The 20,300-nt window shown below is 48.0% G+C and overlaps 1 protein-coding gene across 1 annotated transcript; it reads right to left on the bottom strand.

Annotated features, from left to right (window-relative positions):
* Nucleotides 1-11,567: 11,567 nt before the first annotated feature.
* On the bottom strand, nt 11,568-15,024 carry LOC123165145 (disease resistance protein RGA4; the record flags this gene model as incomplete). The annotated part of the gene is given in 3 exon segments (XM_044582779.1): nt 11,568-11,871; nt 11,966-13,944; nt 14,039-15,024. Coding segments are annotated over 2 exon segments (2,814 nt in total). The 3' UTR covers nt 11,568-11,871; nt 11,966-11,984.
* Between the last annotated feature and the right edge of the window lie 5,276 nt (nt 15,025-20,300).

The raw sequence follows: 20,300 nt of genomic DNA, 5'->3' as shown, positions 1-20,300 counted from the left end.
CACCACGCCGTCGTGCTGACGAAACTCTCCCTCAACACTCGGCTGGATCGGAGTTCGAGGGAAGTCATCGAGCTGAACGTGTGTAGAACTCGGAGGTGCCGTACGTTCGGTACTTGATCGGTCGGATCGTGAAGACGTACGACTACATCAACCGCGTTGTGATAACGCTTCCGCTGTCGGTCTACGAGGGTACGTGGACAACACTCTCCCCTCTCGTTGCTATGCATCACCATGATCTTGCATGTGCGTAGGATTTTTTTTGAAATTACTACGTTTCCCAACACCCGCGGCCTCCTCCTAGGCGCCGCCGTGCACCCAGCCATGCGTCACCAGGGGAGCGACCCCGCGCCGCCCCGCGCGTACCTGCGCTCGCCGCCACCCTGGGTCAAATCCGCCTCCACGGCGGCCGGATCCGCCGCCCCCGCTGCATGGCCCGCCCAACCTCTCTCACCCCACTCCGCAGCGGCGCCCCCAACCCCGACCACCTCCCACCTTGCGGCGGCACACCTCACCACCGGTCACTTCCCACCCGTGGCGGCGCACCTCACTACCTTGGTCGCCTATCGGTGATGGATCCGAGCTCTGCTGGTCCCCACGGTGATGGATCCGAGCTCGCTGGTCCCCCCTGCATGGCCTGCCCCTCCCCATGGTCCTCAACCTCTCTCTGCGTGGACTGCTTCGGATCCGGCGTGATCAGCGCTGTACCGAGCTTCCACCATCGGATCCCATTCCCCTTCTTCCCTCGGGCCTGCCCAACAGCCGAAGCCTCCACCACCGGCGAGCGCTAGTGTTGGTGCCCAGAGGGAATTTCTGAGGAAGATTAGAGAAAGTTCTAGGAAGCCAACACTATGTTTGTGGGATGCATTATGAGTGTTCTTGATGACCATATGTGTGATGTGCACATGCACATACAAGATGGAAACACTGCGAAATACACTGAATGCTAAATTCGGTGCAATATATATAGACAGTGAACTGTACATCATGGGGAATTTCCACAACTATAAGATGGTGAATAATCATTCTGTGTTTGAACAAGATCATGAGATACAGTGCATTGTGAAGGAACTAGAACTCCTAGAACTCCTTAAGTATGATTTATCCTATAAATTCGTGGCTAGGTGCATGATTGAAAAGTTACCTCCTTCATAGAGAAACTTCGCCACAACTCTAAAACATAAGAGATAGAAGATATCAGTTGAAAATCTGTTGGCATCTCTTGATGTTGAAGAGAAAGCTTGTTCTAAAGACACTACTGAGAAAAGGAGGTTGAGGTTCAGCCTACTACCAATATGGTGCAGAGGTACCCACAGAACAAGAATAAGGGGAAGAACAAACTTGTTTTCAACAAGCCTACCAAGACTACTACCTTCAAGAAGAAGAAGTTAACAAGGCTGAGCTAGAGTGCTACGCCTGTGGGAAGTCCGGACACTTTCCCCGGGAATTCCCAGAACTTGCAGACCATAGAGGGAAAACGAGTTCCAAGACTGTCAACATGGTGACCGCTAGCAATACAGAAGGGTATGGAAATTTACCTATTACTCTTTCGGTATTTCAATCATCTTCGTGGTGGATTGATTCAAGTGCTAACATTCACGTGTGTGCTAACATCTCTTTGTCCACTTCTTATCTGCAAGGGATTGTTCCGTCCAAATGGGGAATGGGTCACATGCTTCTGTTCGTTGAATTGGTACCGAGAATTCAACTGCTCTGCTCCCCACAAGTGCATATGTTGGTAAGTTTTTCTTTTCTAGTGGCTCTGTTTTCTGAAGTCTGCTTTGCCTGTAGTTTGCTTTTGCTCTGTTTTCTCAACTCTGAATACTTCCTTGTAGCTTGTGATTTCATTCATGCGTCAGGTCGTCCTGGGCCCTGACAATTTTCCTCCTTCCGGCACAACACGATGGACGAACAGAGATGCTGCCTACGTTAATGGCAGCTGCTACCTATCCTCTCTTTCTTTTTAGCCAAGAATACATGCCAGACCGTGTGATATTTAGATACGGGCATGCACTCAAAGATGTGAATGGACAAGGAAAGTAGCGGCCTTTAAAAAAACTTAAATCTTGTACAATACTAGGTGCTTTAAAAATAAATCAGGTTTTTTAAAGCATCAGTGCCGATTTCTACAGGAAAGGATGCCTAATTAAGCGGCTATACTCTACAAATAAGCATCCGTGCTTAAAAAAAGACTGGTTTATTTCCTTAAGCTTCCCTGTGTTGCTGCCCTCCTGCACCTCCTACTTTGTCTTGATTTGCCCAAGAACATCCCTTAGGACTTCATCTTCATTGAAGTTCTGAGACACTGTGACTGATGCCCGACAGTCAAATTCATTCCTGAAATCTCGGTACAATGCCATGGCAATGGTGGTCTTTCCTACACCACCGAATCCAATCAAGGACACAACAGCTCGATGAGAGCCTTTATCATGTTTGGTTAGCCAACCCCGAAGCTTCTCCATGTCCACCTTCACTCCCACGGGGTTCTCTGTGCTGATGAGCTGACGGCTTGCCACCAAATGCTCAGCAATACCATACGTAACAGCATGGGTTGCTCCGGCTCTGGAGCTTGTTCTTGGGTTTGAGTTGTTCACTCCATATCTGTTGCGTCCTTCAGCAATGTACTGTGCCTGGACCTTGAGCTCGGCAATCTTGGAGGCAATGTCGCGGCGAGGCCAGAATGTCCACAGCTCATAGACTATCGTCACGATGAAGGAGCATCTTGCATCACTGAGGGAGTCCTGAGGGAGGCGATGAGCAAAGTCATTGATGCAGTCTTCCATGTCATATGCCATGTCACGAATATGCTTCATCCAGCTCTTGAGCCGGCGATCGTGGTCATCCAGGGCAGAGCCGAGGTCGCCAAGAAAGGCCTGCATGCTGGCGAGCTCGTCGCTGATGTACTGGATGTCGCTTATTTCTTTTCAGTGGAACACTTTGAAGGGGCCGGTATTGTCATGTAACTTAATAATAATAATCCAAGCAGGGAGCCAACACTTTGCTACTTTATCTAGTACTAGATTTTACTACGCACTTAATTGTTACCAAAACTCTTCTCTTGTTGTTATTATTATGTTGTAATAATTAATTAATTAATTAATTAATAAAATGTGGCCATTTGTTTCTTTCTTTGCTCGTTTGTAATCGAAATCAAAGATTATTTATAGCTGACAAATCCTCGAGCAAACATTATCTTCAGGCTTGCTTGCTTGCTTCCTTGCTTGAAAACCCTATATCCCGGAAAATGGTGGGCATAAGATTTATCCCTGTAAGGAAAATGCTGTCGCTTTCCTCCCGTTGCACACACGCATGCAGATTGTTCTTTGCCCTTCCAAGTCACTAGTAGTATTACTTATGCAATTGCTTACAAGTTGATTTGTCGGCCGTGCACCAGTATCGGTATCTGTATCTGTATGGCCGGCCGGTGTTACTTGTTCATTTTCCTTGGTGGCATGTGAAGAGAGCACATGTGAGGCCGATGACGAGCTGATATGCCGCATGTCATGTCCCTCTTGTTGTTCTGCTGTTCGTTACTGGCTGTGCTTGCGTTGTCGCACGTACGAGCTGCAGTAGCTGCCGCTGCACGTTTGAGCGGATTGAACAAGGGACACACAGACAGGGCTGGGCTGGCACACACACTAGCCACCAAGTAGTTTCAAGATGGGCAGTAACTACAGAAGACGAATTCAGCCGTTCTTCCCACTCTCGTCGACGCTGGCCTCAGTGTTGACATCAATACAATACGTTTGAATGTTGTCAATCTTAAGACGTCTCCCTCTCGGCATGCGATGCAAATGAGCCCGTGCATTGCAACGGGTGAAAAAACACTCACTAATCTAATAACCATGAATTCGTAGGTCCATGTCCTTTATTTCAACACGTGTATATATATATATATATATACCCTAGGTGCCTGGACACCTAGACCCATTACGGCAAGTAATATCCATTAGTGCATGCTATACAATCCACGTAATAATAGCTTTCCATATTCTGTTTGCATGCATTATTACCATAATGGTCTACGATTGCTTTTCAAAAAATAGTATTCTATTTATTTGCTAGCAATAGTCCTTTTCAAAACAAAATTGTACGGTGTTTCTTCTATACTAATACATGCTAGTGTCGGTTCTACAAAAAAGATGGTGTATCTACGTATATACACAAGATATATTTGATTTCAAAGTATCTGAACTTTTAAGAAAAACTAAGGTGAAAGATCGTGGATGTCGCCTAGAGGGGGGGGATGAATAGGCGCTTTAAAATAATTACGGTTTAGACTTGAACAAATGCGGAATAAACCTAGCGGTTAATTTGACAAGCACAAAACCTACAACAACTAGGCTCACCTATGTGCACCAACGACTTATGCTAAGCAAGATAAACAACTAAGTGATAGCAAGATATATGACAAGAAACAATATGGCTATCACAAAGTAAAGTGCATAAGTAAAGGGTTCGGGTAAGAGATAACCGAGACACGCGGAGACGACGATGTATCCCGAAGTTCACACCCTTGCGGATGCTAATCTCCGTTTGGAGCGGTGTGGAGGCACAATGCTTCCCAAGAAGCCACTAGGGCCACCGTAATCTCCTCACGCCCTCGCACAATGCAAGATGCCGTGATTCCACTAAGGGACCCTTGAGGGCGGTCACCGAACCCGTACAAATGGCAACCCTTCGGGGCGATCACCGAACCCGTACACTTTGGCAACCCTTGGGGGCGGTCACCGGTACCCGTCAAATTGCTCGGGGCGATCTCCACAACCTAATTGGAGACCCCGATGCTTGCCCGGAGCTTTACACCATAATGATTGAGCTCCGAACACCACCAACCGTCTAGGGCGCCCAAGCACCCAAGAGGAACAAGCTCAAGGGCACCAAGCACCCAAGAGTAATAAGCTTCTCACTTGTAATTTCCACGTATCACCGTGGAGAACTCAAACCGATGCACCAAATGCAATGGCAAGGGCACACGGAGTGCCCAAGTCCTTCTCTCTCAAATCCCACCGAAGCAACTAATGCTAGGGAGGAAAAAGAGAGGAAGAACAAGAAGGAGAACACCAAGAACTCCAAGATCTAGATCCAAGGGGTTCCCCTCACAAAGAGGAGAAAGTGATTGGTGGAAATGTGGATCTAGATCTCCTCTCTCTTTTCCCTCAAAAACTAGCAAGAATCCATGGAGGGATTGAGAGTTAGCAAGCTCGAAGAAGGTCAACAATGGAGGAAGAACACGAGCTCAAAGGATAAGGTTCATTGGGGAAGAAGACCCCCTTTTATAGAAGGGGAAAAATCCAACCGTTATGTGCTCAGCCCGCACACGAGCGGTACTACCGCTCCACGAGCGGTACTACCGCTCTGGCGGAAGAAGCAGGGAAAAGGAGCAACCAAACATGAACCTTGGGGCGGTAGTACCGCTTATAAGCGGTACTACCGCGCACCCCAGCGGTACTACCGCTGGAGGAGCAGAACACGGGACCAAAAATGCAGTAGCGGTACTACCGCCGACCGGAGCGGTACTACCGCTTACAGGCTGTACTACCGCTTATAGGCGGAACTGCCGTGCCTTACTGTCGTGCAACTACTGCAAAACTCGACACGAAAAATGCAAGACCCAAAATCGAGGCGGTACCAGCGCGGAACCGTAGCCGTAGTACCGCTTTGGACAGCGGTACTACCGCTTGGGGCGATAAGCGGTACTGCCGCTCTGGCCGCGGTACTACCGCAGGGAGAAAACCAGAACTGCCATAACTTCTTCATATGAGCTCCGAATTGAGCAAACTCAAGCTTGTTGGATACAAGACGATGAGTAAGAAGAGGCAGGGGAGGTATGCCAACAAATAGAGGAGTGAAACCTCCAACCGAGAAGAACCGGCATAACCTCCAACATCGAAAACATCATAGAAGATGCGAGTGAACTCCGTTTTCGATGAACTCGAGCTTGTCAACAAGATGACCATAAGCTCCAAAACTCACAAAGAGAAGAACCAAACAAGAACCAACAAAGATGATGCAAGGATGCAATGGTTTGAGCTCTCTATGAACGATACGATCAAGCTACTCATCGAGAGCCCCCCTTGATAGTACGGCAATCGATCCTATAACCTGGTCTCCCAACTACCATCATGAGACCGGTAAAATAGAAACCTATCAAGAGCAAACCTTTGCCTTGCACATGGTCCACTTGAGCTAGATGATGACGATCTTGACTCCCTCAAGTTGGACCACCTTTCTTGGTTGTGTTGGCTCGATGAAGACTAGTTGATTGCTCCCCCATACTCCACTATGGTGAGCCACTCTTCCGCACATCTTCACAAGTCCATTGTCACCACAATGGACGGCAAGCTTCAAGCATTTGATCTCTTCATGATGCTTCACTTGAACTTGCACACCGCAACATCTTCACAAGTCCATTGTCGCCACAATGGACGGCAAGCTTCAAGCATTTGATCTCTTCATGATGCTTCACTTGAACTTGCACACCGCAACCTAACCCCACAAAGAACTCTCACGAAGATCATGGGTTAGTACACAAAGCGTACTCGACAATGCTTACCACACCATGGGATCGCTTGATCCCTCTCGGTACATCTTGTGCGCTTTGTGTGTTGATCAACTTGATTCACTCTTGACTTAGTCTTGATCAACCTTGACTCTTTCCAACTCTCTTCATTTGGATGATGTCTTGAAGGTAAACATGAATGATCACACAATCTTCTTCTTCAAGACATGCTTGCAATAAGCTCTACTCTCACATGACCAATCTTTGGATAATTCCTTAATAACACCTTGGTCACCACATAAACTCCTTGAAACCAACACATGGACTTCAAGAAATGCCTATGGACAAATCCTTCAAATATAACTCAAGGCAACCATTAGTCCATAGAGATTGTCATCAATTACCAAAACCAAACATGGGGGCACCGCATGTTCTTTCATAAGGCCAGTTTGAAATTTTTAACGACTAATTTATCTATATAATTTAATGTGACCAAATAATATATATGCAGTACGAGCCTTTCCTACTATTTCAATGGTCAACAAAAATATAATACGTCGTCCTAGTTATGTTTCTTACTTTTAGGTATGTAGAAAGCATGTGCGTACCGAGAAGCAATAGTTTTGCTCGTACATATACCTAAGATATTGTATCCATATACTTTTTTTTAATAAGGTGAATCATGTTGTACAATTGTTACTCAACAGGTATTGGGTGCTTGTATTTTGGGCGTTGTCATATATACACATCAAATGTATGATATCCAATATATCGTATGACTAATGTATGATACCCCATATATCATATGACAAATGTATGATACCCATGGTTTCATATACCCAACGATGATAAGAGTACAACAGACCTCCTATTCGGTATACGTTGGGTATACCCATGGTATCATATACCCAATGTACTGTATCCCTAATGTCCACAAAAAATATGTATACTCATTGGGTATATCAATATACCTATTGAGTATACCATTGGTATGGTATAACCAATGGATGTTCTTGTGTATTTTTTAAATAATTTAATCTTCAAGGTACCTAACATTTAAAGAAAATTAAGGTTGGGTTGCACTTTCTGACAATTAATTTCCCTATACAAATTAACGTGGACAAATAATATAATATGTCATCCTAGTTATTTTTTTGTGTTTTAGGTTTGTATAAAACATGTTGATGCCGACGGCCAATTTTTTCATTCGTACATATACCTAAGATATCGTATCCATATACTTTTTCTAGTACACTTATATTCCTTGGAGATGTACACAAAACTGATATACTTTTGCATGGGGATATACCAGAAAATGATAGACCCTTTGCTGATACATGTATACTCGTACGAGACATACCTGTAAATGATACTGGAGACATACCCAAAAAAATGTATACCCCAAGAATATAAATAAATGTGACATACTCGGAAATTATATACCCAAAATCCATATACTCGCATGTGATGTACCCCAGATTAAGTACGAACTATAGGTCGAGAATACATCAAAGGTAGGTATATACCCAAAACATTAGTATGTGCATTTATATAATATGCATAAGGACGCACATGCATGCCGCATAAAAATACTAAGTTTGTACGTATATACCTTCATAGGAGTTTCCGTTATACGTCCAATGAAATAAATTAAGAAGAAATTGCATTTATCACTTTCCTATTCAACGCATGTTATTAATACACCGAAATCATACATTTATTGGTACTTGCCAATTACTTCCATAAAGCATATATGGAAGCCGCTTAATATACTCGCACCCATTACTATCTACGTGCATCTGTCTAAGATCCGACGGTCACGAGGTAAGGAGCCTGGGCACCTAGGTGTCCCATATATATACACAGTACATGCTAACTGCCCGACCAGAATAGCTAACTGACGTATGACGACCAACTATTCTGCAACCAATTCCTGAATAAACTATTCAGGAACCCTTCCTAACTGAGCGAGAACACACAGCTAACTGTGCGACCTATACTAGTTAACTGCCAAGTGGATTTTTCTGACACTATTTTTTCGCATTTTTTTTGTCGTAATTATTGAACCGTTCATCGGAATGATGCAAATGGTATACCCTTGAACAACTATTGAAAAGGAGCAAAAAACTCATGTTGATCATTTTCCCAAAATCGATTCGGTTTTTAAACAAAATTCAAAAAATTAGAAATCCATCAAACAAGTTTTCAATGTTTTTGTGAAAGAAATTTTCAAACCGTTTGTCGGAATGATGCATATGATACACCATTGAAAAGCTAGGATTAGCCCAAACTTTGGTATATACAACTCGTTTTCAGATTCGCCATGATTTAAGAGTAGTTTCAAAAAACTAACGACATTTTTATCATTTTTCCCGAACTGCTATAGTACATGCTAACTGCCCGACCAGAATAGCTAACTGACGTATGACGACCAAGCTAACTGCCATGACTTAAGACACTTTTTTTTTGTTTTTTCCTGGTTTTTCCTAGATCAAGCTAACTGCCAGTATCGAAATAGCTAACTTTCGGCGGTTGCGGCAGTTAACAACAAGTTAACTGCAGGACTGAAGGTACTAATTTTTTATTTTTTATTATTTTCCCTGGGTCATTCCAACTATGGGGCCTGAAATAGCTAACTGTCGGGACTGCGGCAGTTAAGAACTAGTGAACTGCTTGACTGAAGATATCAACTTTTTTTCTTTCGTTCTTTTTTTGCCAAGGTCATGCTAACTGCTCGAGTGTGCATGGCAGTTAAGTGTTCAAGTTAACTTCCAAACACTCGCCCACTTAACTGCCATATGCAAAAAAAAATTGGACTAACAGTATAAAAAAACTTTGTCATACTGTTATAGCTTTGAAACACTTAACTGTTGCACTTCATGCACTTAACTGACACGTCACAAAAAATAACTTCCCTGTTTACTTCAGTAAAAGTTTTTTCACTTTTTTAATAGTTAACTGCTACAGTGTCATGGATTAACTGCTACCCCTAAAAATGGTAGTAACTTCTAAAGAAACTAACGGCTACTGCTAATCTAAGCACAAGCCAATTGCTACAGTTTTAGTTCACTAACTGCGTTGGAGGAGAGCACTGGTGGATAGCTGCGTTGGAGTAGATCCGGCCGTGCTTGCCATGAATCAGGTCACCCGGCCGATGGCAGAGGAAGAGATGGGTGGAGCAGAGGAGGTGATGGAGTTTTCGGGCGGGAGAGCCGGCACTGAGTCCCTAGCGACGATGGCTGCCAGTGCGCCACCCCGGCCCACCCCGTCGGTGTGCCGCCACCAGCAACCTCCCCCGTGTGCGCCACCCAACAGGCCCCCTCCCGCCTACCTATCTGGTAATTGCTGCAACGGCCATGGGTAACTGCGACCAACACCTACACGAGGAAAGAAGGGGGAACGACAGTGCTTTTCTCGTCGGCCGGTGAAGAGGCACTGGAGATGTGGCCGTGGCCATCGACTGGAAAGGGGAAGGTGTGCCGCAGGGCACAGGGCCTCCACTGGATCCATTCCTAAATAAGCTATTCAGGAACCATTCCTAACTGCTCGAAAACAGATAAGCTAACTGTGCGTCATATACTAGTTAACTGTCGGGCGGACTTTTTCTGGTACCGTTCACTATTTTTTATCGTAATTTTTGAACCGTTTATTGCGGACCTGAGCTTGCTCGCTCCCTCGCGTCGCTACCGCGCCGCTCGCTCGCTCCCTCGCTCGCTCCCTCGCGTCGCTACCGCGCCGCTCGCTCGCTCCCTCGCTCGCTCCTTTCAAGAAAAGAAACAGGTTAGGAGCTGTGGCAGCTACGCTGCTTCAGCCTTCATCTCAGCAGCTTGATCTATAAGTGTTGGATCCGTAGCTACAAGCTATGGTTGACTTGCAGTGGACATATTCATCTTGGGCATAGCCAACCTTATCGGTAGACTTCCTCTTATCGTCCTTTCTCTCTCTCTCACTCTCTGTCTGACTGAATTTTCACACTGTTCTTACTGATCATTACAAAAAAAAAAAAAAAAAAAAAACTTAAACTCCGAACTTCAAAATTCGAATGTAACATATCATTTCCCCGTCGATAACAGATCGCCAGTCTGAGAGACATCCGAGATGTGGACAGGGACGATAAGCAGGTCGGTCACTACTGGCTGCAGCTCCGGAGGCGGTCGAAAGCTCGGCTTCACATGGTCATGGCCTCATGGCCCTGCTATCTTACATGGTGTTCGGGCTGCTCCCGCCGGTCTTCTTCTGGGTATAGCCGCCACGTCCCTGGCATGATCGCCCTGCTGGCACTCGGGAAGGCGCACGTCCACGGAAGACCCTGGTGTACTACCTGACCATCGCTGTTAGCTCGTCCGTCACCGGAGGTGCTGATCTCGTGACATGGGAGTTGTTGTTTACTTTATAAAATGTTTTGTTCAAAACTTGATAAGCTGTTGGACCGGCTACTATGCTTCTTCAGTTTTCATTTCCTCTGCCCGTCTCGTCTCATCTCATCTCATGAGCAGAGGACAGAGTCGGGCAGCAAATCTGAATTCATGAGAAGAACAAACTCATGTGCATTCAGGACAAACTTATCACAAGCATTTCATCATCTTCAGGAGACGACTCCCCATCCCCACAGCCGTAGCTGTTTGGCACCTGAGAGTAAACCTGACACTGAATCATTGAAAGCAAACCGCAGTCCCTCCCATCCCGAGTAAGATTAATCAAGCCCAGGCACCAAACCAACCGCTCCTTTCCACTTTCCTAGCTATCCATATACTCCAAACCTCAAGCTAACTACAGCCAAATGTTGAGAGTCCAGAAAACAGAGCAAAAGCAGAGGAAGCTAACTACACGCAAATGTTCAGACTGCAGAAGGCATAGCAAAGCAGAGGAAGCAGAGCACAATTGCAGTCTGTATCAGTTCTGATTGTCCACTGCCTTCTGCCTTCACAAAGTTCGCTATGCCATACAAATATTTATGTATATGTACCAGATTGCCAACCAGCAGCAACGAATGGTATATCCCAAACAAGTACTAGGATATTTATTGTGAGAAATAATAGAAGCCAATTAAGTTGACTAGGACCCAAAATAACCAAATACATGTCCAACAACAGACAGAGTAAACTTATTTATTACAGCAGGAAGTCACCATATTTCTTGCAAAGAAAATCGTTTGCTCACACTTAACAGGTCATTAACTTCGATCCGTTACAAATAAATAAATCCTAGTGGTGACACAACATAAAAGTACAAACGGCGTGGAAGCCACCAAATCGACATGAGAGCAAAGAGACTAAATTATTCGACGCATTTGATCATGTTGATGAATGTCCATCAACCAATAAGCAGCATACGATAATGCTTTGCCATTAGCAAGTCGCAGCCTGCACTGCCTGCACAATAATAAAAAAGTGTCATTACCAGGATGTGAACTGTGGGGAGGCGAGGAGCAAAGCTCATTGCAAGGCAAGCAGCACAATTCATTACCTGGATGTGTTGATGTTGTCTAGAGAAACAATATCTTGGGGCGTCGACCTGGGAGGTTCTTTGCTGCTTCTTTCCACTCATTTTTTGTTTCATCTCCCACATCACGATGGAGAGCAATCTCGTCAAGATGCCCAAGGGAATGGACCGCTGACGTGCCGGAAATAGAGCCAGCCAGATCTTTGCATAGCAGTTGCATCGACCTGAGGCGTGGTAAAGCTCCCTCTTGGATTTCCAGCTGACCAATCATGGATTTCACCAGAATGGATAGGCGTACCAGGCTCTTAAGTGTACCTTTTGTGATGACGAGCCTGCCGAGGCTAGTTGCAACCAGCTTCAGGTGCGCCAGGCCAGGCACTTTGCTCAGGGTAGCAAGAAAATCTTGGCTAAGGCTCAGCTGAGGGGATGAAAGGCCTAGCTTAGTGAGACCACCCAGAAAGGCAACAAAGGAGGGAAGGCTGCATATCTTGCTTCCTTGCAGCTTGAGCGAGGCAAGATAGCAGCAGTGATTCTTTCCCTTATCCAGAGAGAAATTCAGCATGTCTTGGGTCAACTCGTCTTCAAAATTGAGTGAGAGTGATGGAGTCCCTGTGGAGTCAGTGCTTCTCTCAATGAACCCCTTGATGGCCTTTGAGAGATGACTTGAGCTGCTGGTGTCGGCGGTAGACTCACACAATATTTTCACCTTTGTCAAATCATTCATATTGTACATGAGCTGTGCAAACTCTTGGCTCTTGCTGTTCTCCAAAACAAATCCTGCCAATGTTTCCAATTTGCTCTTCATTGACAACCAAGCCTGTAGCTTACTCATTCTCCAGCCTCCTACATCTTGCTTGAGCTTGAACTTCCCAAAGAGATGAACTAGACATGGCAGCTCCAGGACTTGTGTTTGCAGAATCTCTATCGGTGTATTTCTCACATCTAGTGTATCCAATACTTGAAGCTTGCTGATCTCCTTTGGAAGCGATGTAGCAATAACAGCGGCCCCGAGGCATAGGTACCTCAGCAGCAACAGTTTGGTGCATATCAACTTGAGATGGCCATCCCCCAAGGATACAACGCACTCTTCCAGATCCAAAACTCGCAGCAGTTCATACTTGGAGAAGTCCAGGACAGATGGGTGCGCCTCTCCCAAGATTGTCAGTGACCGGACAAGAGTTAAACCTTGCACTTCTCTGGGCCTTGCATGATGCAGAGCAAGCCGGCGGATGTTACTGGGTATGGATGGGTTAGACTGCCCATTGTACAACACGGTAACAAAGTTGTCGGACATGGACTTGCGCAGGACAAACTCCCGCATCATGCCATGGGTATGGCATGTCTTCACCTCTGTGCTGTTACCACTGGCATCCATAGGCTGGATGATACTCCGGTCGACAAGCTTATTGAAATTGATAATAGCAGTGTTGAGGGCACTACATGCATTGTCTCCTGGGGATAATCCTTCTGATAACCATCTCCTTAACAGTCTTTTTTTCTTGATAGGACGACCACTTGGATAGGTACCCAAATAGAGCAAAAATATCCTGGCAACCTGGCTACCAAGGCTGGTGTAGCTCTGGACAAGCACACGCCTCATTCTTGCAAATAGTTCATCACTCTCCAGATGTGTACCCAGGTCGGCGCATAATTTTGCCCATTTCATGGGTGTTGGATTACCTGCACTTTGAAAGAACCTGGCGGTGGTAACAAGAGCAAGGGGAAGACCATCACATTTCTTGAGCGCTGCGGAGCCGAGCTCCTCTGCATCCAGCGGTGGTTCATCGTCTTGGAAAGCTTCATTGAAGAACAATTGTCTTGAGTGTTGATCAGAAAGGGTTGCCATTGTGTACACATGATCACAAACAACTGAGCTGCTGCAGGTATTTGCTACGTGCTGAATGGCGGTCGTCACTAGAAATCTACCGCTTAACCCCATGAAGGCCTTCTTCATGTCGTGCCAGTATGCTACTGTCTGCAGGTCATCAATTACAATGAAAAACCTAGGTACCCAAATGAAACATGACAAACTAATTAGCCAAGGACTACATCAATAGTAGAGGAAAAGAGTTAGGGAACTGAATGAATATGAGTTACCTCTTGGTGCCAATGCACTTTTTGATGCTTGCCTTAAGCTGGGTGAGACCGCCACTGGTGGGCAGGGGAAGGTGGCCAAGCTGCCAGAGTATCTCCTTGAGAACATCTGCGGCTGCCCCGCTCCCCCCTAGTTTCCTTGGAGGGAGCCAAGCCCGTGCTTCGTATTCGCTTTTGCTCTCAATTGCCTTGTACACATGATTTGCAAGAAGAGTCTTCCCCATACCATGGAACCCCACAATGGTAATCACTTTCAGCTTCTGCTCCTGCTGGATCAGATCCAGAAGCTCGTCCCGGGGAGTGTCCATACCCACGGGCACGGCGATGGATGCCTCTGAATGGGTGCCATCCTCGTCGTCCTCAATTGCCGTCGGCGTGTCTGTCTGCTGAGACGACAACGACTGCCTTGGTGAGGAGGTGCTGCTGCTAGCATTGTTGTATGAGTCTCTCAGCTTGAATACATCCTCTGATCTCTTCTTGAGTTGTTGGATCTCTGCAGCAAACTTGTTCCGGGCCTTCATCGTCTTTGCCCGGTGGAAAGCCTGGCGCACTCTCCCAGTGTCTTGGTCGGCCCTCACACGGTGCATGAAGCGGTCGATGCAGTCCTCTATGGCGTGCGCCAATTCACGCACCATATTGATCCACACCATATTCACATCTTCACGGCCGCCACAGCAGCCGCTGCGGCGATCATCATCATGGATGACGGCCGAAATCATAGCAAACTCGTTCTTGATGTAGTTGATGTCGATCTTGAGACTCTTCCGGAGCTCGTGCTTTGCCAGCAAGGAATCAAAGAGTTTAGGCACCATCCACTCCACCAAGGAGGTGGCCGCGGCCGTCGCCACAGCCTCCATCTCTCTCTCTCTCTCTCTCTCTCTCTCTCTCTCTCTCTCACTGTGTGTATGTGTTTATTTGGTTGCAAGATCACATCATGGAGTTTTCACCAACCGGTGAGGACGACAACATCCATGACATGAATGAAGTTGGACCCGTTGGGAGGCTGAATTGAAAGCACTCTGCACCGCATAATGCTTTTCATTGCCCTTGGTACCGCCACTAGACAACCAAAGCTCAGATGCAACCTTGGGATGTGAGGAAAACATAAAGAATTGGTAGCGCGGCTTAAAGTTCACTAATCTATTAGAGCATGTACAGCCGGACCTGTACGCGGGCGGACGCGTCCCGAAGCGTTCACGGATACTGACTGAGCAGTGCCTAATTCTAGGCTAGCACTGCTATACACACGATGCTAATAGCCGATTTGTGGACGACGCTGGAGATCACACCATACGTCGCACGGCAGCAGCACCGGTGCACCGTTGGATATGTCGTTCGGCTGTATGTCGTCTGTGCAGTATCGGCTGCACAGCAGTTTTCACAACCACGTATCTCATATTCAGCAACATATTATGTAGATCACTAATCATCCAAAATCAACAACAAAAGGACATATAAACCGGTAGCAAACGGGCATAATTCACAAAACATCATCAAAAGATCACCAGACAGGTAATTCATACAGTTCAACCGTCCGGCAAATGCTAACTAGGTAGACATAGATTATATAATCGTGGAGAAGACCGGATTTCACCACTTGCTCGCCGGCCCTTTGCCCTTCTGGTCGTTGGCGCTGCTGTAGGCGCCCGCGGCAGGAGGTGGGTCGATGTCGGAGCCGTCGGAGTCGAACCCGTCGTAGGAGGAGGAATCGGAGATGACGATGTAGCCCTTCAAGCGCCGGATGATGCGGTACTGCTTGCGCTTGAGCTTGGCCACCCTCGCCACTGCCTCCACCGCCCCCTGCTTGGACTGCTCAATGCCAAGACGGAACTGCTTGGCGTTGATGCTTCAGAGCCGTTGGGCGTCCGTCTCCACTGTGATAAGTGACCGACGGTACACCCATTGGAGGAGATGCTCCTCCTCTTCAGGCACCGACATCACGCGGCGGCATCGGGCAAAATGCGCACCCGCGTCGAACACAACCGTCATTTCCCGTGCCCTCTGCCTCTCACGAGGGCCAGCGCGTGCCTCCGACTCCGGAGTCCGCATCCGTGGCGCCAACAAAGCAGCGAACCTACCGTTGCCTGCGCGGAGCAGCGACCGAAGGTAGAGGAGGCCGATGGGCGGGCGGTGCCGATTGGGTTGCCCTCGCAGATCCGCGTCTAGGACGGGAAGTGCCGGCGTCGGTGATGCGGCACCAAACCCAGAGATTCTGCCTGTATCGACCCGCAAGCGCTCCAGCGCGACTCATCTTGTATTAATATGTGTGATGTTACTAATAACTAGATATGTTACTATTTGCCCCTGTTTCATCATTAATTACTTGCCATGTCATATAATTTGTCTAGATAAGTGTGATGTTATCATTTATGTTACTTTCACTGTGACTAGTCTTAGAGCAACTCCAACGGGCCGACCCAAATGGACGGCACATTTGTCCGCTTTTTGTCAGTTTGGGTCGGCCGCCTGCCCGACGTCCGCCCTGTTTTGCATTTGGGTCGGCCGCGTGCCTAACGCACCGACCCATTTTCATGTCCGCACAATTTTGCAAAATGGCCCATGGCCTTAGATAAGGCCAGTGGCCATGTCTCATGCCGGCACCATGCCAGCGCCGGCATACATTGCCGGCTACAAAAAATATTGCCAAGTTCGCGCTGGCGCGCTCGCCAGCGGCCGGCACACATGCCAGCGCACAAAAGAGGGTGGGACTTGAGTTCGACCACGCCATCGCGGCCTCGCGGTCATGCCAGCACACAAGCCGGCATACAAAACAAGAAGGTGCTCACGGCCACAAGATCACTCGTCATTAAATTTGAGCATGTCGGCCTGCATCTTCTCGTACCATGGCCTCTTCCTTGGTGACACGGCGTTGAGATCCACCTTCATGATCTCCACCCCGGTCATCATGCTCGCGAGAGCCACTTCTTTCGCCTTGGTCTTGGCGTTGGCGGCCTCCAACTCAAGCATCTTGGCTTGCTTCTCCGCGTCCATCTCAAGCCTCTTTCTTTGGATCTCCATGAAGGCGTTCATTTGCTCTTCTTTGAAACACATTTGATCTTCTTTGAAACGCCGGCGCTCCTCCTCCCTTGTGTCCTTCTTGTTCATCATGCCCTCCACGCTTGCGATCAAGGCGTTCGATGCCGCATCTCGCTTGTCCTCCTTCTTGGAGTTGGTCCTCCCCGCGGCCGTGCCGGCTCGCCGTCCCCAACCTCCTCCACAGCTTGCTTCTCCCCATGCGACTTGAGGGCGGCACATTGCGCCTTGAACTTCTCCTCATCCTTGATGACCCTAAAGCGATGGGAGAGATTGAAGCACTTGCCATTGTGCTGGGCCTTGAATGCCTCCAAAGCTTGAAATGCCTACAAATGTTTCCATGCAAGCATATTGGCAACATGGTATGCAAATGAAAACGTAAAAGAGGGCGGCTTGCTAGCATACCATGTCTTGTATGCCGATGCCGCTCACGGGGCGGGCCTTCACACTCTCAAGAGTGGCACAAAACTTGTTGCACTCTTGTTGGATCACCCTCCATCGTTTCAAAATGGAGACCCACCCGCGCGCGCTCACAATTTGGTAAGGCGGAAACTTCTTGCGCTCATGAAATCCCCGGTCGACATGAATCCAAATAGTTGATGCCTTTTGTTCGGCGCCCGTCTTGGGGTCTTGTCCAATGTCTCGCCAACACTCGCAAAGAAGCTTGTCCTCGGCCACCGTGTATGCCTTCGTGCGCTTGCTCTTGCGTTTCTCCTTGTGACCGGTGGCTTGATTGGCAAGCTCGTCCTCGAACAAAGGCTCCACATCGATGTCGCACTCGTCCTCTTCCTCTTGGCCATAATCGTCCGGAAACTCGTGGTTAAGTGGGAAGCCGTCCAGGTCAATGCTGACCTGATCATGCATGAAGGCCGCCTGATCGGGATCATAGCCAGCGGCCGGCGTGAACGCCCCGTGGCCATCCTGGCTTTGTGTCTCGTCGGGATCGTAGCCAGCGGTCGGCCAACCGCCCTCGAAGATGAGGTTCTGCATGTAGTCCTCGTCGCCGGCGGCGGGCATTCCCTCGAACAGTTTGCGGGCGTTCGGGAGCACGCCGGCCGGCAGCTGTCGCGCATGTTTCCTCGCACCTCCGGATGATGAGCCGCCGGCCACCGGTGTGGCGTTGAGGTCGATGGGCGCGGGCGTGGGCGTGGAAGACGCCACCACGCTCACGTCGGGCGAGCACTCCCCGGAGAAGCGGGAGGCCTGCGGGTATACGTGGAAGCCGGCCATCGGGTTGCAAGCCGACGCGCGGGGCGAGTCAGGCAGCACCATCTGAGGGAACACCGATGAGCCGTGCTGGCCGCGGCGACGGCGGCGTGGACGAGGCCATGCTGGCTAGGGTTTAACCCTAGCATATAGAGCGCCTCCCTTGTTGCCGCCGCGACGCGGACGTTGGTGGCCTCTTGCTGCGCGGCGGCGGCGACGGCGGCTGCCTTGACGGCTTCGTCCCTCGCGTCGGCGGCATGCCTCCGACTCTTCCTCTTGGCTGACTCCCTCACCCTCTGTTCGGGCGTCTGCGCCTTCTTTGGCTTGGGCGCGGCGGCGGTCTTGCGCGGAGCACGAGGCTTGCCTTTGTCGGACGAGGCGAGGGAAGCGAGGCTGGCGGCGGCGTCGAGGTCGAGGTCGTCGTCCATGTCGGCACGGGAGCGCGCGGGCGGGAGGGGTTTTTGGGGGAAATTGGGAAGAAATGGTGCTGGCTGCCACCTACCGGCGGGCTCGGGGAGAGGAGTAGGCGCGCGCGCGTCCGTCTTGTTTCTGCGCCGACGCGAATCCAGCTAAAAAATGAGGCCGAAAATGGGTCGCCCGCGGACGCGCCCATTTGGGTCAACGTATTGGGGCACCTTTTAAATCCGTGCCAACCCAAACGGGCGAAATGGGTCGCCCCATTGGAGTTACTCTTATAACACCGCTGCAGACAGATGAGAATATGAATGCACGTCGTCCCGATCGTTCACACACGGACAACTGCATGTCTATGCATCGGCTGGCCAGAGTAAATGTTATGTTACTGCCGCAGTCACTTGCTGGAGCCCAGTTTGTATACGTAGGAACACGTACATGTTGGAGAACCAGATTTCGAGGTCATGAAAATTAATGCATGGCTCGTCTTCATCGTTCACACACTGACACGGCATTTATCATTTTACTGCCGGTATAGTACCTTTATCAGTCGTCTGACCTACCGGAGCAATTACACTTAATGGTATGAATGCACGCGGTACGTACGTGTTGAACAGCCTGCTGGATGGGCAAAACTTGTAATATCCCAATCCAGCATGACTCTCCATCCCTTCCTCGCGTTCAGTCTTTGGGGCTATTAAAATGGGAGTCCTGAGCAAAGTACATCTGATCGATATGAATGAAAGATACATTCGTCTTTTCTTCTCCTTTGAAGGTTAGGTATCCGCTCGTTAGTTCAGCGCCGCATAAATACTGACTTCAAAAGGGACGACTCCCGCCCGTGCTTAAGTTGTTTCAAGCTTGTAAAGACTCGTGATCGGAAGATTGACCTTGTTTTCTTTCAGCTGAAACTCTACATTTGATCTGTAAGATTCAAAAATTTAGGATGCTTATTACTCCCTCTGTAATTTAAAATAAGCCGGTTTTACACTACGACAGTGCCAAAGAAACGTCTTATTGGAGTGCATAGAAACTGTTTGGCTGGCTATCGGATGTTATATTACTTCCCTAGTCTAGGTGCATAAGTCATTTTTGATTATGCACCGCGGTTAAGACTGAGGAAAAAACGAGAGAACTTAATTTTTTTTGCTAGTTAATAGCATTCCATGCAATGAACTAACCATTGCATATCGTGTTTGATAAGTATATATGGCTCACATCTCTCATTGGTTGACATGTCACGAAACAAGAAATGAGGTGAGAGTTAATATATGGCGTCAAGGTGTTTTGAGATTATTTGATTTTCATAAGGTGACTTATACATCTAGACGAGGAAGTACTACCTCGGGTGATGCGTCCGCTGGCCAAAGTAAATGTTACGTTACCGCAGTCACTCAGATGCATGCACACTAGTAGAAAACAGGACTTTGGTTCGGCCAGAAAAGAGCATTAATCCCGGTTGCATTACAAACCGGAACTAATGTGAGCATTAGTCCCGGTTCGAGCGGCTAGGACGCCGTGCAGGCATTAGTCCCAGTTCAAATGGGACCTTTAGTCCCAGTTGGAGCCACGAACCGGGACTAATTGTGCAATTTTCAAATTCTACCCCCCC

The sequence above is a fragment of the Triticum aestivum genome, chromosome 7D (assembly GCF_018294505.1).
Source record: "Triticum aestivum cultivar Chinese Spring chromosome 7D, IWGSC CS RefSeq v2.1, whole genome shotgun sequence".
Taxonomy (NCBI): domain Eukaryota; kingdom Viridiplantae; phylum Streptophyta; class Magnoliopsida; order Poales; family Poaceae; genus Triticum; species Triticum aestivum.
Note: the sequence above shows the minus strand (reverse complement) of the source record. Positions and strands in the feature narration are given on the sequence as shown.